Source organism: Calidris pugnax, unplaced genomic scaffold (assembly GCF_001431845.1).
Source record: "Calidris pugnax isolate Ruff unplaced genomic scaffold, ASM143184v1 scaffold337, whole genome shotgun sequence".
NCBI lineage: Eukaryota > Metazoa > Chordata > Aves > Charadriiformes > Scolopacidae > Calidris > Calidris pugnax.
Window position 1 is genome coordinate 279,279 of NW_015091098.1, and position 20,840 is coordinate 300,118.

General features: G+C 56.4%; 1 protein-coding gene across 2 annotated transcripts; it reads right to left on the minus strand.

The window, feature by feature from the left end:
- Positions 1–6: 6 nt before the first annotated feature.
- On the minus strand, positions 7–20,521 carry STARD3 (StAR related lipid transfer domain containing 3). 2 transcript variants are annotated; one of them, XM_014957948.1, is made up of 15 exons: positions 20,299–20,521; positions 18,782–19,061; positions 14,912–14,989; positions 14,546–14,623; positions 14,399–14,452; positions 14,173–14,290; positions 11,423–11,521; positions 10,461–10,516; positions 9,655–9,747; positions 8,153–8,215; positions 6,935–7,030; positions 6,142–6,221; positions 5,594–5,698; positions 3,995–4,088; positions 7–466 (listed from the first exon to the last, which is right to left on the minus strand). In XM_014957948.1, the coding sequence occupies exons 2-15, from the start codon at positions 18,995–18,997 to the stop codon at positions 362–364; spliced, it is 1,335 nt and encodes a 444-aa protein (XP_014813434.1). In that variant the 5' UTR covers positions 18,998–19,061; positions 20,299–20,521; the 3' UTR covers positions 7–361. The 2 variants fall into 2 exon arrangements, with proteins under 2 accessions (XP_014813434.1, XP_014813436.1); XM_014957950.1 differs by lacking the exons at positions 14,546–14,623; positions 20,299–20,521 and having other exon boundaries at positions 14,399–14,482; positions 18,782–19,901.
- Between the last annotated feature and the right edge of the window lie 319 nt (positions 20,522–20,840).

Here is a 20,840-nt window from a genome sequence, read left to right on the forward strand (position 1 = left end):
CGTGTCCTCACCCTTCTCCTCTGCTCCCTCTTTCTCGTGGAAGTGGGGCACAAGAACAGGAGTCTGGGGGAATGGAGGGGGGTCAGAGACGAGCCCCCCAGCCCTGGGTGAGGGGCAGGAGGAGGTGGGACCCAGGGGAGGGCAGGGAGGGGGGTTTGGCACAAACTGTCAGTGGTTTCAGGGCCCCGGGTAAGGAGAACCGTTGGGGGAGGAGGAGCTGAGCACCCCCAGCCCCATCTCAGCGCTGTTAGTAGGGGGCATCCTCTCCTGGGGGGCGGCGGGGTCTTCTCCTGGTGTCCCCCAGCCGCAGAGGAGAGGGGAGAGAGGAATGTCCAGCGAGGGAATGTCCCCCCCTCACTGCTCAGGGCTTGGCAGAGAGCTCGCTGACCCGCTGGCGGAGGTGGAAGGTGAACTCGAACATGGTGGCAGCCAGGCTCTGGTGGATCAGGTACCGGGGGAGGCGACCCTGGGGGGAGAGCAGAGCAGGAGACGTGAGGTAGGGCTGAGGGATGGGGGGCTGGTCCCCATCCTGACCTGAGGGGTGTGGGGCTGGTCCCCATTCCGACCCTGGGGGGGTCAGCCTGGGCTGAGGGATGGGGGGCTTGGTCCCCATCCAAACCCGGGGGACATCAGCCAGGGCTGAGGGATGTGGGGCTGACCCCCATCCCAACCCAGGCTGAGGGATGTGGGGCTTGGTCCCCAGACTGACCCAGGGGACATCAACCCCAGGCTGAGGGATGTGGGGCTGACCCCCATCCCGACCCAGGGGACATCAGCCTGGGATGAAGGATGTGGGGTTTGGTCCCCATCCCAACCCAGGCTGAGGGATGTGGGGCTTGGTCCCCAGACTGACCCAGGGGACATCAACCCCAGGCTGAGGGATGTGGGGCTGACCCCCATCCCGACCCAGGGGACATCAGCCTGGGATGAAGGATGTGGGGTTTGGTCCCCATCCCAACCCAGGGGACATCAACCCGGGATGAAGGATGTGGGGTTTGGTCCCCATCCCAACCCAGAGGACATCAGCCCGGGATGAAGGATGTGGGGCCAGTCCCCATCCCAACCTGGGGGACATCAGCCCAGGATGAAGGATGTGGGGTTTGGTCCCCATCCCATCCCAGGGCACATCAGCCCGGGCTGAGGGATGTGGGGCCACTCCACATTGTGTCCCAGGGGGTGCCAACCCGGGCTGAGGGACATGGGGCTGGTCCCCACCCTGACCCAGGGCCACCAGGGATGAAGGATGCAGGACCGGTCCCCATCCTGACCCAGGGGATGTGGGGCTGGCCCCCATCCCAACCTGGGGGTGTCAGGGCTGAGGGATGTGGGGCTGACCCCCATCCTGACCCAGGGGACATCAGCCCGGGCTGAGGGATGTGGGGCTGACCCCCATCCCGACCCAGGGGACATCAGCCTGGGATGAAGGATGTGGGGTTTGGTCCCCATCCCAACCCAGGGGACATCAACCCGGGATGAAGGATGTGGGGTTTGGTCCCCATCCCAACCCAGGGGACATCAACCCGGGATGAAGGATGTGGGGTTTGGTCCCCATCCCAACCCAGGGGACATCAACCCGGGATGAAGGATGTGGGGTTTGGTCCCCATCCCAACCCAGGGGACATCAACCCGGGATGAAGGATGTGGGGTTTGGTCCCCATCCCAACCCAGGGGACATCAACCCGGGATGAAGGATGTGGGGTTTGGTCCCCATCCCATCCCAGGGCACATCAGCCCGGGCTGAGGGATGTGGGGCCACTCCACATTGTGTCCCAGGGGGTGCCAACCCGGGCTGAGGGACATGGGGCTGGTCCCCACCCTGACCCAGGGCCACCAGGGATGAAGGATGCAGGACCGGTCCCCATCCTGACCCAGGGGATGTGGGGCTGGCCCCCATCCCAACCTGGGGGTGTCAGGGCTGAGGGATGTGGGGCTGACCCCCATCCTGACCCAGGGGACATCAGCCCGGGCTGAGGGATGTGGGGCTGACCCCCACCCCGACCTGGGGGTGTCAGGGCTGAGGGATGTGGGGCTGACCCCCATCCCGACCCGGGGGACATCAGCCAGGGCTGAGGGATGTGAGGCTGGTCCCCATCCCAACCTGGGGGTGTCAGGGCCGAGGGATGTGGGGCTGACCCCAATCCCAACCTGGGGGACATCAGCCCGGGCTGAGGGATGTGGGGCTGACCCCCACCCCGACCCGGGGCTGCCAGCACCCAGGGCTGCACGAGCACCGTGACCCCCACCCCGACCCAGTGCTGCCAGCACCCAGGGCTGCACGAGCACCGCAGCGGGGAGCTGCCGCTTTCAAGGAGTTTTCTCCGGGGGAGGAACTGAAACGCGTTTTGATTTCTCTAAAAAAGCCCTGCACGACTCAACCCCAACCGCCTCGGCCCGCGCTCTATTATGTGAGATGCATTTAAAAAAAAAAAAGAAAGAAAGAAAAAAAAATAATATATATAATCCTTGGCTCTGCGGGGGAAGGGAGCTGAGAAAAGGCTGGGAGCAGCAGCGGGGGCTTGTGCAGGGTCCCGGGGCAGAGAGAGGGTCCTGGGTGCAGGCAGGGATGGCTGACTGACTATTTTTGGGGATTCTGGTAGGCACAGAAGGACCCCACCCTTAGATTGGGGCGGTTCAGCAGGGCAGGAGGCACAGACTTTTCCCTGAAGCAGGTTTTCTCTGCGACACAGGGACAGGAGATGGTGGGACCGTTGGTCCAGGGGCCATTTCAGACACTTCCCTGAAAGGAGCTCCCAGGGCGAAGCTGCGTCAGGGACACAAAAACACACACAAACACACGTGTGTGTGTAATTCTCACCCTCGGTGGCAGGAAGAGATGAGCCATGGGCTATAAATACTTCTCCAGGGCTAAAGGAAATGGCAAGGCAGGAGAGAAGAGTGGGTCTGGGCACGGGCAGGGCCCTTCAGGAAGATGGTGGAAGCCATTGACAAGCAGCTTATTAATAGCTCGGCCGCTCCGGCATCTCTCCGGCAGCGGAGGCGGGCGGTGGGTGACAAGGGAAACACAAGCAACATCTTTCCTTTCCAAGCCCCATCTTGCACAACCAAGTGGGGGTTTCATTCTCCCCCCAAACCCAGGCGTTTCAGAGGGGGCATCTGAGCCAGCTCCGTGGATGAAAACACAGATGCAGAGCCAAAAAAACCCTAAAAAATAAAAGGGCAGGAGGCCACGCTCTGCTCTGCCCCTGCTCTCGCCGCCCGGGCAAACGCTTCTGCAAATCCTTTTCCCAAAATTGTTTCCCAAAGCAGGAGCTGCTGGAGTTTGCAGGGAGGGAGGGAGGGAGGGACGTGGGAGGGGAGGGGGGCTTTGCAGCAGAGCGCTGATGAATGGAGCCTTTGTGCTCGCTGCTGCAGCGCCCCGTTACCACGTCAACCTTCAGCGGAGGAAGAAAACGGGCCAGTTCTGCTCCCCTCCCCAGCCAGCCATTCCATCCTCCCGACCCCAGCTCCCTTCCTGCCCTGCCTTTTGTCTGGGCCACCAGCAAGGACTGGAACACAGAGAAACAGCTCCAGACCCGGGGCATCTCACAGGGGCAAAGCGCCTTTCCCCGGGTGCAGGGACAGCCCCCGAGGGGGGGTCCGTGGTTGTAGAGGGGTCCCTGGGAGCAGGGGTGAGTGAATCCCCCTCTAGCAGGTCCCTAGGAGCAGCCAGACCACACACCCCCAACTATTTTTGGTCCCCAAAGAGATTAAAAATCTCTTGCCCCTCAATCCTGCACACAGAGACCTGAAACCCCCAAGCAAGGTCTCAGCCAGGTAAGGAAGAGCTTCCCCACCTCGTGTTGGGGGGAAAAAGGGTGATTTTCAGGTAGTGTTTAACCTCCACCAGCAAAACTCTGGTCCTTTCAGGGCAGCCTTCGATACTGAGCTGCTTTTGGAAGGGGCCAGCAGGATGGCAGCCTGCAGGTGGCCGTGAGCTCTGCTGGGGACAGGATATGGTGGCAGCGCTCCCGCGTCAGCCAGGAACCCTTTTTACCTTCAGGTCCGTGTTGAGAATCCAAATGAAGGTGCAGACCCTGGGGTTGCTGGGACATTTCAACACGATGAATCCTCCGGGTCCGTTCTCTCCCCTGCAGGGAAGCCAGAGCACAACAGTCAGCCCCGGGGTTGGCTCAATAAACCATTTCCTAACGCTCCGGGGTGCAGGGCACCCATCCTGCGCCGGCTCCGGCAGCAGCAGCCCCCCCTCCTCTGCCTGGCAGTGAGGATTAGAGCCTGGAGGGGGGGTACAGATGCACAGAGCACCCGGGAAGGGTCTGTGTTGGCTGTGGGTGCAGCAGTGAGCATGGCAAGGCAGGTTCCCCACAGGTGCCTTGGCAGTGGTGGTGCCAGGGCGGCCGCAGGACCAAGGCTGAGGAGCATCTTCTGCCTCTGGACCACACCAGCCCCGTCCTTCATCACCTGGGGGGGTGTTTCCAAGGCACAACCCTGTGGAAATGGGTGCAGGGAAGCCCTGTGGGGTCAGGACAGGCTTGGAGCGGGGAGCCTCGTGTCTCTGCAGCCCCCAGATCCCTCCTCACACACACCAGCCCCGTCCTTCATCACCTGGGGGGGTGTTTCCAAGGCACAACCCTGTGGAAATGGGTGCAGGGAAGCCCTGTGGGGTCAGGACAGGCTTGGAGCGGGGAGCCTCGTGTCTCTGCAGCCCCCAGATCCCTCCTCACACCATCTGATCCGTCTCCGAGACAAGAGCTACGCTCCCGCCGCGCAGCCCAAACACAGATTTTGGGTTCCCTGTTCAGAAACCACGCTATTTTTTTCGCCGGGTAGGTTTGTAAAAAAGATTTTTTTCTAGGGCCCTGAAATCCCCAGCTCTTAAATAGACTGAGGCAGCTGTAACGGGCTCCGAGTTAAAATGTCAATTACTTTAACCAGATTATTAGGAAAAACAAAGTCAGTGCGCGAAGTGGCACAGCTGGGCCCCAGGCACCGGCGCAGACAGTAACAAGGAGTCCTTGTTTGATGAGCCCAGCCCCGCCGAGATCCATCAGCAGCCTGGAGAAGCTGTCCCTTCGGAAAGGGAGAGGCCAAAGAACCTTGTCACCACTTTAGGAGCCGCTCCGTCCTGACGCAGCCCCTTTTCCCCCCACGGGACCATCTCCCAACCTCCGCAGCCTTTAAAGCCAGCAAGTGACGGGGCTTACGAGGAGCAAAAGGCATTTGGGAGGCTCAAAACGAGCCACGGTCAGCTGTTTAGTGCCCCTCAGGAATGGCAGCCAGCTCTGTTTGGGAATTAAGTGTTACACAAACAGGATGCGGACTGGGTTGGGGTTTGTGCTGTTCCTGGTCGGCACCTCCACTCCCCCCCCTGAGCTGGGAAACGCCCGAGCAACACCGAGCGAGAGGCACGGAGAGTTTCTTCAACAAAGGGAGAAGAACAAGGGAAGCAAGGTTTAGTTTCCACAAATAGATCAGCTTCCTGCAAAGGCTGCCAGAAAGACAGCAGGGTTTTCATTTAAAAATGAAACGAAGCTTCAGCTTGGCCCCGAGCTGAAACGAAGCGCGCGCGTGTCAGATCCCAGCTAAAAAAAAAAAATTAATAAAATTAATCATACTAATAGAACCTGCCTCTTACCTGACATATTTGGAGAGCGGAGGCTTCAGGTTGTGCGTGGTCGACATCCCTGAGGAAATGTACCTGTCTCTTCTCCTCTCGATCCGCCGCACGTTCACGAAATCCCTAAGCAAAAAAAGTTAAAAAGAAAAAAAAAACACAAAAAAAACCCCAAAGCCATTAAAAAAAGGGCGCTGAGTGCTTTAAAAATGTGCAACAGGACATGGAAGGAGCAGGTCCTGCTCTCTGGGAAAGGCTGTGGCAGCGGTGTGTCAACACAGGGACAAAGCCCAGTGCAGTGCTGTTATCAGGGAGCCCGACTGACTGACTGAGACAGATTTTTGAGCTCTGAGATTCCTGCCAGGAACGTCTGGAGGAGAATTTGGGGGCTCTTTGCCTTTGGGAGCGTTACCCACAGCCCCAGCCAGCCCTGCCTCGTTGGCACCGGGAGCTCCCGGCCGGCGAGGAGCGGGGCAGAGTGTTCTCAGCACGGTCAGATGGTTCTCTCCCTGTTTTTTGGAAGGTGTGGAGGGGGCTCAGAAAGGAACAGAGAAGGGGAATAAACTGACCTTGGGGAAACGACACCGCCCGCCGCCCCGGCTGCCACGTCGTACGAGACGATCGTGTTGTCTTCAACCCGCTGCAAGATCTGGGGAGGGATGGGGTGGTGGAGAGGGAGAGAAAATAAAAAAAAAAAAAGAGAGATATTTCCTCAGGCTGTGCCTGCAGGTGCCAACAGCTGGGTGATCCCTGGCTGTGTTTAGGGGCCGTTTAGATGCAGTGCTGAGGGACATGGTGTAGGGGAGGACTTTGTAGAGTAGGGGAGATGGTTGGACTCGATGATCCCAAGGGTCTCTTCCAACCTAGACCATTCTATGATTCTATGATACCCACCCTCCCCTACAACAGCAGCAGGATTCAGGGTCTTTAGGAGCTGATCTGAGGCTGAGGGGAACAGGCTCCTTGGCAGCGTGGGCACAGGTTTGTCTCCTGCGCTGGTCCCTCTGCCTTTTTGGGAGGGGGTACAGGAGTTGCCACCCCCCACCACACCAAGGGTGTGTGAAACACCCAAATCCTCCCAAAGAATAAAAAAAATCAGGCTGGGCTGAGCCTGCTGGCCCATCTCCTTGCCCACCTCGTGGGTTTTTGGCTGGGCACAGGCAGGCAGCTGGCTACCATGGAGCATTCGGATGGTAGGGCTGAGCGGTGGAGATTTAACGCCTCAGCGACTGGGATCCAGCTAAAAGCTCCAGTAAGAGCCCGGGCATCGCCGACAGCCGGCGTCGGATGGGGAAGCTCCAAGCTCTCCCCGCTCCAAGGAGCTCGCTGTGATTAAGCCATCTTTGTCCTGCACGCTCTCACCTGGCAAGCTGCCACCGTTCTGTTCCACAAGATCATCTTCTCGGGCTGGAGAATAACCTCCTGGTAAACCGTTTCAGCAGAGCACTGCAGGAAAGCCTGAGGAAAGAGCCAGAGCAGTTTGAGAAGGTTCCCCCCCCAGCTCCACTTTGGTAAGGTTATTTTTTTAAGGAAGGCCAAGGCAGAACAACTGGGATAACAGAGGAGGGCACTGGGGAGGTCGGACTGGCTCAAAGCTGTCACCCTTCTGCCACAGCTCGCTGGTCCCCAGGGGCCTGGAAGGACACGTGGAGCCAGAGAGGACAGAGCAGACCATGGGTCCCAGCAGTTGTCGAGGTCCTGCCGAGGTCAGAGAGTCCGTCTGTAACACGGGGAGACAGACAGACCTCAGGGCTGGCTCCTCTCCCCACCCTCACCCCACTTCCTCAGCACTTCTGCTTTTGGGAAGTTGCTGAAAAGCTTTTCTTTTCCGAGCTCCAGCGCCGACAACGTTCATTTCTCCACATCCCCATGGGACGGGGGATCTTTGGAGGCAAACAGTTAATGCAGTAAAGTGGGACCATCCAGCTTTGCTTTTTTTTGCTTTTTTTTTTTCTTTTTTCCTCGGGAATACAGAGCTGCTCCATCGGCAGCTCCTGCCAGCGTTTGCTTTTTTTTTCTATTTTTTTTCCTCGGGAATAGAGAGCTGCTCCATCGGCAGCTCCTGCCAGCGAGGCAACATATGCACTGGAACAAAGAAAAGCCACCGCAGCACCAATGCTTCATTAAAGCATGGTTTCCAGCCAAACCACTCCAGCGAGAGGGCACGGAGCAAGGCACTTCCGAGCAGCTCTTCTCCATGCCAGGCGGCAGCAGACGCACGCTCAGCCCTGGTCTTGCTGGCAATTAGTTGCAATTAGCCTCCTTGGTCAGATTAGTCCTAGACGCTGGGGTTGGAAACGAGTCTTGCAGTCACCTGCTCCCACTTCTACCAGCAGAGACTGGGGCCCGAGCATATTTGCTGGGGAGTTTGTCTGCCAGCCAAGGGGCTTTCCTGGAGAGATTCCCTAGAGCGAGGAGCACGGTTCATCTGTCTCAAGCAAAGAGAGAGTGTGTTTGCAGCCTGACCTGCCCTGCCAGGGCCAGGGGAGAGCCTGAAAGCTGAGCCGTGGCTCTGAGGAGAGCAGCCACCCTTTGCCCGTACCCCACAGCACCGAGGAAGTGACCCAGGAAGGTTCTTACCTTTAAAATAAAGGTCTTGCCGTGGAAAGGTATTTCAAAAGTGTAAACAACATCACCAAAGTCCTGTGCAGGAAATAAGAAAGTCACATTTATGATAGTGAAAAGAAATCCCTTCTATCTGGGGTAAAACCTGCACAGGCTGGGGCTGAAGGAGCCATCCCACCTCACGTGACATCCCTCGAGTGTCCCCTCGTGTCCCCCCCGGGCACCAGGCAGCGACCCCCAGGATGGGAACTGCACCCAGTGTGTTTTAGATGCACAGGCACAAATTTCCATAAACAAAACAACATCCCAACTAGCAGCAGCGACGAGACAGAAAAAGAATCCACCCCACATGAGGCTGTGAACCCCCCCTCAAGGTCACATTCTCTCCGTAACGAGCTCCCGAGGCCGGGACAAGGGAAAAGGGGTTGCTTTGCCAACACCACTGTTGTTACCTACATCCCAGGAGAGACTCCCCGGAGGGGTCAGGGATGGACAGATGATAACCTTTCATGTTAGCCCCGTGTTAAACTCTGATTAGTCTATTTAAATCCATCCCTCCCCCCCCAACCTTCCCCGCCTCGGATAAAGAAAACAATCTGCCCAGCTAGTTTGGCATCAGACAATGGATCACTTGACAAGGGAATTTTAAACACCAGATGAGACTGCAGTTTGCAGGACTCTCACCCCACTCACGTTGCGGACCCACAAGCAGAAAGCAAGGTTGGGTTTAGGGGGCAGAGACACCACCCCCTTTCTCCCTTTCCACCCTTTGGGGAGAGGAAGGAGCTCTAATACTCCAAAAAACTCAACTGTGGCTCAGGGAATGAACCAGTGCAGTGAGGAAAGAGGCAGATGGGGGTCCCCACTTTGTTTTGGGGGCCTCTGTGCTGCCCAAAAGAAGGGGTGCGACTTGCAGACCCCTTTGGCAAAGCCACAGCAGAAAGATGACACGTCCCCAATTTATGCTCCAGCACCCACAGGGTCCCTGTCCTGGGGAAGTGGGGACACAAAGAGCTTTGGGGGTGGGAGGAGCAGTTTGTCCCACACTCTCCTGGGCAGAAAGGCCAGATCCCAGTTTGGATCCATCTCCCCAGGATGCTCAAAGGCACCGTGCCACGGAGCGAAGGCAGAACCTGCAGCCACAGGGCCCTCCAGTAGCCCAAGGGCTACCAAAGGTGAGCTGCCTGCCCCTGCCGTCTAGAGGGAGGGGTGCTGGGCTCTCTCCTGTCAAACGGGAAGGCAATTAAACGTCTAATTAAATAAGAGGGGATTTTACATTTAACTGAACTGGAATAGATTCCTAATTCAATCAGGTAATTGTAACGCTTGTTAATTTTTCATGTCGCAAGGAGGTTTCAAAAGCCTCATTTCTCCTCCCGTTTTTGTTAAGCCATCCGTGCTCTCTGCCGGCAGGTGGGGTCGGGACACACACACACACACACACACACACACACACAAACACACACACACACACACACACACACAAACACACACACACACACACAGATGACACTTGCATTGTTTTTCTCGAACTTCCAGTTCTCCTCCTGGGCGAGGATTTGGTCCACAACCTCCATCGCATCTTTCCCCTGGCGGATGTACTCTTTTTCCTAGGAGAGAAGGGAGCAGCCCATCAGCTGGGTTTGCAGGAAGCCCAAAATGTGGGTGCAAGGCTGGTTACACCCCTCACCCCCCCCCCCAGGGCTGGCACAGGGAGAGGGGATCTCTCCCATCACCGCAGAAAACCCTCAATTTGGGTCACCGAGGCCTCATTTTGGAGCTCTAAGTCACTCTCCCAACCCTGGCTGGTATCCACACACCAGCTGTGTCCACCAGTGAGCCTCCTGCCCCAACGGAAGGGTTTCCAGCAGGCAAAGGGCTGTGAGATGCCCAGGGCTTCCTTCTGTGGAGCTGCCAGAACCAGGGCTGACCGGCAGCGGAACGGCTTGGAAAGGAGCAGGAAGGAGCCTGTGCCCAGTCCCAGAATTCGGGGAGGCAAAGGGCCACCCCAGGAGCCACAGCTCAGCAGGGATGGTTTGAGGTGATGCCCCTCTTGGTGTGTCAGGGACCGAAGAAGGATGGGGAGAGAGGGACAGGCAGGAGGCAGAGCCCAGCCCCGGGGAAGGGGGTTCATGTGGGGTGTTACCCCAAGGAGCCCCTCCTGCTGTGACCATGATGCCACCAGAACAGAGGGCTGTGACAGGAGGGACAGCAGCCCCTGGGTGTCCTGATGGAGCTGCAGGATCGTTGGAACCTCCCATGGCCCTGGATCAACCTGCCAGGGCAGGGCTGGCCAACCTCAGGCCACGCTGCCTCTGTTTACCTGAGCTGTCAGCGCCTTCCTCCCCGCACCTTCCTCATCCGACTCATTGTCCGACCCTGGGGACGGGGGGGGAAGCACACAATTAACACAGAGCTGATGAAGACCCCGCTTGTAGAACAGACAGTGTCCCATCCCCATGTCTGCTGGGAAGGGCTGTTGGTGGGGACAGCCCCAGCTCTGCAGCTGGCTGACCCCCAGCTCTCCGGGGAGGCTGAGCACGGAGTGAGTGTCAGCTACACCGAGACAACAACTGCTCCAGTTGACATTTCCTCCCTCTCCAGAGCAGGGGAGGTCTCTGGAGCCAGCACGAAGCTGGTGGCATGATGCCAGCTCTTATCCTCACCTGCTTGTGGCCACTCAACCCCCCCCCACCCCCACCCCGTGCCCTCATCCTCAGGGCAGCATTTTTGGAGTACTTCAGCCATGGCATTTAACCCCAAGACCACAAAAGGCTCCCCTTTCCCACAGAGCTGAAGCCAAGCACGTGAGGCAGAGCTTGATGATGCTCTGCAGATGGCACGGGGACAGCGACCCCCCCCACACACACCCCATGCCCTCATCCTCAGGGCAGCATTTTTGGAGTACTTCAGCCATGGCATTTAACCCCAAGACCACAAAAGGCTCCCCTTTCCCACAGAGCTGAAGCCAAGCACGTGAGGCAGAGCTTGATGATGCTCTGCAGATGGCACGGGGACAGTGTGTGGCCATGTCCCCCCTGTCTTGCACAGGGTGAGGAGAGGGGGGCCTGGTTTTGCAGCGTCAGTTCTTGGAGGCTCCACCACCCACCGCTGCCAGGGGCTGGGATAATGAGACAAGAACTCGGGGAGGAGGTGGTTACAGAGGTGAGGAGACCCAGGAGGAATGCTGAGAAGGGAACAAGGTGGGGAAAGGAGGCGGTGAGGTGAGGGCAGAAGGAGGGGAGGAGGAGGAGGAGGAGGAAGAGGAGGAGGAGCACATCTTACCTGCGAAGGACTCCGGCGGGGAGTAGAACTGCCCCTCAGAAAGGGCTCTGGGGTACAGCAGGGGCCCACGAGAGGCTGCAGCCTGGGCTGCCAGGTACCCTGCCAACCAAAGCACCGGGTTTTACACACACAGAGTCCAACACTTCGACACCGAGGGGTCCCAGAACCCCCCCCCCATCCATCCCTAACTCAACCAACCCTCCCAGCCACTTTCTTCCAGACACAGGCGGTCTTTTCGCGCCCGACACCAGCCAGCCCACAAGCTTTTCAGCTCCTATTGCCTCATCTTTTGTTTGAGACATTTTATCTGCATGGAGATCAATGGGCTCTTTTGCCTGTCAAATCCAAAGGCGATTAAGCATCTAATTAAATAAGAGCTTTCCCTGGAAGCAATTTGGAACCTGAGCCTAATCCAATAGAGGCATTAAACACTTGATCATTTTTCATCTTAAAGCCTCCTTGCAAGACCCAAACATCCTCTGGTGTTTTCCAGTCACTCAGTGCATTTCGGACCGAGCCCCGCCTGACAAATCCTCCTTCATTTACGTGCCATTTCCCAAGTCCTCTTACGTCAGCGAAGCCCAGGAGAGCCACAAAACTCCTTTGGCCACCTTAGGAAGGGGCAGACGTGCCAGTCCAGGCCCGAAAACCCGCTCCCTGGAAGGGACCCTGGGGAAGATCCAGGCGCCCAGCACCGCGGGGTAATTCGTGAAGCATTAGGTCAGACCCGCTCCCCGTTTAAATCTGACCTCAGCGAGCAGGGGCTGGAAAATTTCACACCCCATAACTCACAGGCCGCGCCCCTGCAAGGCGTTGGGGAGTGAAGCAATCCTCTCTGAAAGGTCCCCAGCCCCGATCCAGGGACAGATACCCAGGGACGGAGAGTCCAAGAGTCCTCCTGGCAGCCCTCCCACTGTTTCAAAACATTTTCTGCCACGCGGAGGTGAGCTCCCTTTCCAACGTTGTCTGGCTTCGGGATCCAGACATTGGGAGAATCTGGCACGTTTTTCTCCACCCCAATTAAAAGATGCTTTTTATAATCTGGTATTTTCTTCCCCTGAAGGGACTTTTATATACCATAACAGAATTGAGTCAGGCGCGCACCGTCACAGCCAGCCTGGAGATGACTTCTCCATAAATGTCATCTCTGTCAAGGTGCTGCCAAAGCAGCAGAAACCCCAGGCCCGGTGCTCTCAGCTGCCAACTCCTCCCAGAAGGGGAGTGAAAATACTCACAGCGTTCCTCTTTGGCTTCCTGAGTTAGGACTTTAAAATCAAGGAACCAAGTCTCCAGCCAGGCAATGACAAACGAGACGATGGGAAGTAAATAACCGAAAGCCCCTTTGGTCAGAAGCTGCAGGGGGGGAAGAAAGGAGAAACCAGGGAGAGTTTAACACAAAGGGGGAAACATCAGCGTCGAGTAATCACAAAGCAATCCCCCTGTGAGCCCAAGGAAACCAACCTCGGAGAGGATGACCTTCACGATCAGGAAGGCGCTGGATACCAATGTAGTGACCTGAAAAATCAATTTACGTAGCTCAGATCCCTGCAAAGTCCAGGAGGAGAGAGCAAAAACTAAAAAACAGGAAAGCAGAAATGGCCTTCTTACCGCTATGACCCACCAGTGGCGCAGCTTTACGATGGCATAGGCCAGCAGCAACACAAAAAACCGAAAGAAAGCCAAGACCTTTAAAAACAAAAAGCCATCGACACTAATCACTGCCCTTGTCCCTCAGACACAGGCGGTCTTTTCGCGCCCGACACCAGCCAGCCCACAAGCTTTTCAGCTCCTATTGCCTCATCTTTTGTTTGAGACATTTTATCTGCATGGAGATCAATGGGCTCTTTTGCCTGTCAAATCCAAAGGCGATTAAGCATCTAATTAAATAAGAGCTTCCCCTGGAAGCAATTTGGAACCTGAGCCTAATCCAATAGAGGCATTAAACACTTGATCATTTTTCATCTTAAAGCCTCCTTGCAAGACCCAAACATCCTCTGGTGTTTTCCAGTCACTCAGTGCATTTCGGACCGAGCCCCGCCTGACAAATCCTCCTTCATTTACGTGCCATTTCCCAACTCCTCTTACGTCAGCGAAGCCCAGGAGAGCCACAAAACTCCTTTGGCCACCTTAGGAAGGGGCAGACGTGCCAGTCCAGGCCCGAAAACCCGCTCCCTGGAAGGGACCCTGGGGAAGATCCAGGCGCCCAGCACCGCGGGGTAATTCGTGAAGCATTAGGTCAGACCCGCTCTCCGTTTAAATCTGACCTCAGCGAGCAGGGGCTGGAAAATTTCACACCCCATAACTCACAGGCCGCGCCCCTGCAAGGCGTTGGGGAGTGAAGCAATCCTCTCTGAAAGGTCCCCAGCCCCGATCCAGGGACAGATACCCAGGGACGGAGAGTCCAAGAGTCCTCCTGGCAGCCCTCCCACTGTTTCAAAACATTTTCTGCCACGCGGAGGTGAGCTCCCTTTCCAACGTTGTCTGGCTTCGGGATCCAGACATTGGGAGAATCTGGCACGTTTTTCTCCACCCCAATTAAAAGATGCTTTTTATAATCTGGTATTTTCTTCCCCTGAAGGGACTTTTATATACCATAACAGAATTGAGTCAGGCGCGCACCGTCACAGCCAGCCTGGAGATGACTTCTCCATAAATGTCATCTCTGTCAAGGTGCTGCCAAAGCAGCAGAAACCCCAGGCCCGGTGCTCTCAGCTGCCAACTCCTCCCAGAAGGGGAGTGAAAATACTCACAGCGTTCCTCTTTGGCTTCCTGAGTTAGGACTTTAAAATCAAGGAACCAAGTCTCCAGCCAGGCAATGACAAACGAGACGATGGGAAGTAAATAACCGAAAGCCCCTTTGGTCAGAAGCTGCAGGGGGGGAAGAAAGGAGAAACCAGGGAGAGTTTAACACAAAGGGGGAAACATCAGCGTCGAGTAATCACAAAGCAATCCCCCTGTGAGCCCAAGGAAACCAACCTCGGAGAGGATGACCTTCACGATCAGGAAGGCGCTGGATACCAATGTAGTGACCTGAAAAATCAATTTACGTAGCTCAGATCCCTGCAAAGTCCAGGAGGAGAGAGCAAAAACTAAAAAACAGGAAAGCAGAAATGGCCTTCTTACCGCTATGACCCACCAGTGGCGCAGCTTTACGATGGCATAGGCCAGCAGCAACACAAAAAACCGAAAGAAAGCCAAGACCTTTAAAAACAAAAAGCCATCGACACTAATCACTGCCCTTGTCCCTCTGCCAGGTGCTGGGAGGACACAGAGACGGGGCCAGCTCCCGAGGACATCGCCACCCAGCCAGATAGGGTCAAGGCTTCCACAGGACAGGCTGTGACCTGCCTGATTTCCCTCAACCAGGCGAGGGGCAAAAAGCCCCCAGGACACCCCCCTGGGCATGCAGACCCTCCCTGCCCATCCTTCAGCCTCGTCACCCCGAGCTCCGAAGCCGTTTCCTCACCTGCAGCACTCTGTGATACTCACAAATATATCGAAGAAAGAGGACTTAAATTTGTACTCGATGATTTCATTCTTCAGGTTCTTCTGAATGCCATCCTTGGTCTGAAGGGGAGAGAGGAGGAAAGCAGAAAGCTATTGAGTGCACTGATAAGAAACTAATGGTAGAAAGAACCCGGCCGAGCGGTGAGCGGGGGGTTACCGCCGGGTCAGGTCATGCATGGGGCATACAAAGTCCTGCTGTGGGCTCCTCTGCCAAGGCAGGACCAGGGGAGGATGTGACAGCCCATTTCACCCTCGGTTTCACAGGGAGGAGCACGAGGTCGGGCAGCCGGAGCCGGAGCAGCACGTGGGCACATTAAAAACACTCCCACGTGGGGCTTTTCTAACGCTGAAAACCCGCTCTTTTGGCTCAGCACAACTCTCACAGCTGTAAAGCTTGGCTGGACATCCCCTCCCACGCGTGGCTTCAGGTGACAGACTTCAGCTGTATGGGAGGAGATGTAGAAAAACCCCCCAAAAAGTGAAAAAATGAAAAAGAACAGGAAACTGCTGTTTTAGCACCTTCAGTAACGGCCCAGCAAAGCGTCTCCCACAGCTGGACACTCCAAACATCTCCCTGGGAGGGCTCTCAGGGGTCATGCAGGGAATTTTCACTGAATTTCACTGAATTTTTCTCTAGCACCTTTAGTAATGGCCCAGCAAAGCGTCTCCCACAGCTGGACACCCCAAACATCTCCCTGGGAGGGCTCTCAGGGGTCACACAGGGAATTTTCACTGAATTTCACTGAATTTTTAGAGTTGGAAGGGACCATAGAGATCATCTAGTCCAACTCCCCCTGAAGCAGGGTTGCCTAGAGTCTGGCTCCCTCCTCCTTCAACCCACCCTTGAGATACTTGTCAGCATTAATAAGGTCTCCCCTCAGCCTTCTCTTCTCCAGACTAAAGAGTCCCAGCTCTCTCAGTCTCTCCTCATAAGGGAGATGCTCCAATCCTTGAATCATCTTGTGATGGAAGTGGTGGGATTTAAGCTGCCATTGTCCTCGCTGTGCAAAGCACCCAGGGGTCCCCTCTCCTTCCTTCCCTGCAGACCAGCTGGCTCCCCACGGCTCGCAGCGACGCGGAGCTGCCCTCCAGGATGTCTGAGCCAGGAAGGCAAACGGCAGGTTCAAACAGAATCACAGAATCTTCTAGGTTGGAAGGGACCTTAAAGATCATCTTGTCCAACCGTCAACCCAACTGACAAAAATAGACACCCACACAACAAACAAGGAGCATCATCACTAAACCAGACCTCCCAGCACTACATCAACCCGGCTTTTGAACACCTCCAGGGATGGTGCCTCAACCACCTCCCTGGGCAGCCCATTCCAATGGCTGAGAACCCTTTCAGTGAAAAATTTTTTCCTAATATCCAGCCTGAACCTCCCCTGGTGTAACTTGAGGCCGTTTCCTCTTGTCCTGTCACCTGTGACTTGAGAAAAGAGACCGACCCCCACCTCTCTACACCCTCCTTTCAGGGAGTTGTAGAGAGCAATAAGGTCTCCCCTCAGCCTCCTCTTCTCCAGGCTGAACACCCCCAGCTCCCTCAGCCTCTCCTCATAAGACTGGGGAACGCACTGGGGAAGGGGGAGAGGAAGGAGAGGAGGAGAGGGAGGAGAGAGAGGGAGGAGAGAGAGGGAGGAGAGGGAGGAAGGAGAGGGAGGAAGGAGAGGGAGGAAGGAGAGGGAGGAAGGAGAGGAGGAGGAGGAGGGACATGCACAGAGAGGCTGCAAGGAAATCTGAAAGAGGCAAACCAGCTTTCTGGGATACTCTGTGGAAAAAAAAGCTCCTGGAAAGACCCCTCTTGCCTCACCCCGAGAAAATCTGGGGTCTGACAGGTCCTGGTGCTTTTGCCACCATAAATCCTTGTTTCTCAGGAGCCCCGAATGGCTGTTTATGAGGAAGCGGATGGCTCAGGTAACTGGAACAAATGCTTCACCTTTAGGCTATTGGTTTGAACGCAGCCCAGCTGGCCTGGACGCGGGTGCAGGCTGACAGCTGTTTGATGATCTGTGAGAAAACAAGTTGGTGGATCTCAGGCCAGTTCTTGGCAGCCTGACGTCCTGGCACCCTCTTGTCAGGCAGTCCAAGGACAGAAGAGGCAGCCATCGGGAAACGGTCCCTCTAGGTCAGGGCCGGTGTTTAATATTCAGGGAAGGGGGAGGCAAAGCAGTTCTGCACTATTGCTTTATCTGATCCCTGGCTGAGGGATTCCTGCCAGCCCAGCTTTGCTGAGCCACCTCCCAAAGCCTCTTCCCCTCTACGAGATGCTGCAGGAAGAAGGAGACACCAGAAAAAGCTTTGGATTCTGATTTCCGTGAGGCTTTTTTTCGGTTTAAATACAAGCCAGGGCCATGAAGAAGGAAGAACCATCTCTGAGGCATCTCTCGGGGAGCAGCGAGCTGGGAGGGTTAGAGTTTGCAGGCAAGAGACATTTAACGAGGGGCCAATTTGCTGGGCTTATCTCGCACAGCGAAAGGAAAACCGTTTGATAAAAAAAGCATTAGTCATGATATAAAAATCGCTGCTCTTCATAAGTAGGAAAATAAGCTGTCCTAATAGCTTTAAATATGCAGCATCTCGGCTCGGGGCCCAAATATCAGCAGTTAGTCACTCATTAATGGCTACCTGCGAGACCTGTGCTCAGCATCACCCTGGTGACCGTGCTGGCAGATTAATTCCCCGAGGCTGGGTATATTTATTTGTTTTTTTTTTGATTTGTAGACAGCACTTCTCCAAAGAGCCCAGGGAACAGGGACAAGAGCTGGAGGCCGGGGTCCAAGCCGGGAGGTGCAGGACACCGTCGGCACGGCCGGAATGCTGGCTGGGAGATGGTTTTTCCTACTCGGGGGTGGGGACACACACACAGAGAGGGGTCTCTTCAGGCTCTGGACACAGGCAGGGGGAGGGAGCTGCTGACGGAGACAATCTGTTAAGTGCAGACACCCAGGAGATAAAGAGGGCAGAGATAAGAGCCGTTAAGTGAGCGCAGGATCCAGTGCTGATAAATAAAGGCCAGACACACTGGGGTCTATCTCTTCATCTCACCCCCCCCAGCTCAGGTTGTTCCACAGGAGGACAACCTGTACCCGAAACCCACCCCCAGCATGGCCAAAACCAGTTGGGACCAGTTCAGGAAAGATAAACAAACTACAGCTCGGGGAGTAACTTTGATCTGGCGGGATTGAGGGAAATAAACTGGATTTTCCCTGGGCAACAGGGAAAATTGCAACAGGGGAGGTGCTGAGCAAACACACAGCAACCTGTGACAGCCGCTTCGGAGGGCACCAAAACCCTCATGGGTTCCCCTTCATGGGTTCCCCTTCATGGGTTCCCCCGTGCCACGGAGCAGCACCTCCTGCTTTCAGAAGCTGAGATTAGCAGCAGAACGTTGGGACCAAAGCTCAGAGCCCCTTTTGTCTCTGCCCAAGAGCTGGGAGGGCGAGAGGAGGGTCTGCACATCCTCCTCTGAGAACTACAGGGTGGTGAAGCTGGGGGCTGCCCAGCAAACCCAGCGAGGAGCTTCACGTGAGGGGAGGAGGAGAGATATTCCACGAGAGACATTCCATGGGCCCCAGGTCTCGGGGATCGTTACAGGCGATGGTGTTAACGAGCCTGGGCGGCCACAACAGAGCCAGGCAGCAGGAAACTGAGCTGGACTTTAGCTCAGAGCGACTGCTCGGCGGCTCCTCGGCCAGCCCAGATCAGCAGAAGCGCTGGGAAGAGCAAACAAAGACTTGGCCCAAGACTTGTGAAGCAGCGCAATCAACGGCGGAGGGAACTGAGTTTAAAAAAAAAAACAACCCCACAACTTACAAGGGTAAAGACCCCACGGATTATCTGCCCCAGACTTACATTCAATTCGATGATCCACAACAAAGAGATGAAGAGCAGGTCGAAGGTGACGAAGAGGCAGAAGGTCCTCCTCACATCTGAGATGGCTTTTCTCTTCTCCGGAGAGACGTAGTAGTAGGGGGAGAAGCCCTGGCTCTGGGAGAAGGAGGTGCTGATGGAGGCAATGGCTGGGAGGCTCCGTTCCAGGTCGTGCTGCAGGTCTGTGGGTTTGCTCATCCTCGGCCCAAGCGACTTGGGTCCTACGTCAATTGGGGCAACATCTGCCAAGCCAGTGCGTCACCTGCAGGGAGACACCATGGGGACCCTCAGGTCTCTGGACACCCCTTCTCTCTCTCTCTAAGGGCAAATATTCCTATGACCAAACCAGATCCTGTCTGTTTTATACAGTTCCTGAGGAAAAAAGGCTTTTTGGGCTGCCAAAGAGCCTCCCTCTCCAAAGTGAAGACACCCAGGGCTGTCCCATCCCACCCTGGCACCCCACGTTCGCCAGCACAGAGGGAAGGAGGGTCCCCCCCCTTGAGAAAAGGAAGGAGGAACCGGCTGCGAAAGGCTCAGGGGGGGTCCACGGAGTCACCAGCAAGTGTCAGTGGGACCCGGAGGCAGCCACCCAGAACAGGCTGGCAGCAGGGCGAGCCAAGCTGGCGGCTGTGGCCAGAGCAGCAGATGGCAAAACCCCGTGGAGATGCCGTGGCAGCAGGAACAGGGGCTGCAGGGTGTTTCCGTGGAGGCCCATGATCCAAAAGGGACCGTTCCCCAGGATCCCGGAGCCACCCGGAGCTCCAGCAGCCTCCTCCTCCTCCACAGGGAGGGAGATGAAGCTCCCCGGGGGCTCAACATTTTGCTGGAGGCAAAGGTTATCCCCCTTGGATCCCATCCCACTCATCCCAGAGAGGACCCTGCTCCCTTCAGGGGTGAGATGTTGGGTTTTACACCCAACCCCAGCCCAGCGGAGCCACAGGGGAAAGGGCTGGTGTCTGTGCCAGCCCGGTGGCTGGCAGTGCCGGGCACACAACCCCGGGGGGAGCGAGGTGTCGAGGTCTGAAGGCTGTTTCCACGCAGCCCGTGCCAAGCATTGTATTAAAATTTTTTCCTCTCCGTCAGCACAGCACAAGGAGGCCACTGTGTTAACGGCCCGTGCGACTAAGCACACGCTGGAGACAAACAAGGAAAGAGGATGCCAAAACAGGTCAGGCCAGGGATCTGTCAGTCCCCGGCTCTGCCACCTCCCAGTCACCCAGGGTGAAGCACAGCTACGAACTCCTCCTCTGCAAAAAGCTCCTGCTCAAGGACGTTTTGCCTCCAAAAAACCACCCAGACTCTTTGCAGCGTTTGCTGCTGCCCCAGAGGTCCTGCACCCTCCAGGAGCTGAGCAGGGTTTGATTTATTTACAGCAGATCTCTCCCCCCAAACAACCAGGCGGCTGCAGTGAGGGAAAAAAAGCCCTGAGACTGTGCCCAGACCCGTGGAAAGGGGCAAATCCATGGGGCACGCAAAGCTGGGGTGCTGCCGAGCCCCACCTTACGATGAGGTAACACCACAGCCTGATTTGGGGCAATTTTGGGTCCCTGCACCAGCAGCTCCAGCATCCCAGCCCCTGGGAAGCGGCGGGGCTGGGAAGGGAACAAAGCTGGACTCCTGTCAAGTCCCCGTTAGTCTCTCTTGGAGGCGCTTGGGAAGGAGCTGGAAGCCTTGTCACTTTGGATCAGCCGCAACGACCGCGGCCCTTCGCTGCTCCGAGCGAGGGGCCCCGTCCTCAAACTGAGAGAAAAAAAAAAAAAGTTCAAGACATCTGTGAGCGCTAAATAATAAATCGGCTCAGGCAGGGGCTGCCTCCTCCTCTCCGGCGGGGTGTCATCGCCTCCCTCCCTCCAACACCACTTTGCACTTAGGCAGCCCCCCCGCAACTTTCACAGCGCTTTAAAATCACCCGGAGAGATTCCCCGGCCCCGCTCCCCCGACACCGAGACACAGCCGGGGCTGTGGGGACATGGCAGAGCAGGGGGGGACATGGCAGAGCAGGGGGGGACACTGGAAGAGGAAGATGGGGGGACACACTGGC

What these genes read in the sequence shown, in the direction of transcription:
- STARD3 (XM_014957948.1), bottom strand. Translation starts at nt 18,997, where the DNA reads ATGAGCAAACCCACAGACCTGCAGCACGACCTGGAACGGAGCCTCCCA. An exon ending in GGAAGTTCGAGAAAAACAAT is followed by an intron (nt 8,216 to 9,654) that starts GCAAGTGTCATC and finishes TTTCCTGCACAG; the next exon opens with GACTTTGGTGATGTTGTTTA. An exon ending in GAACGGTGGCAGCTTGCCAG is followed by an intron (nt 6,222 to 6,934) that starts GTGAGAGCGTGC and finishes ATCCCTCCCCAG; the next exon opens with ATCTTGCAGCGGGTTGAAGA.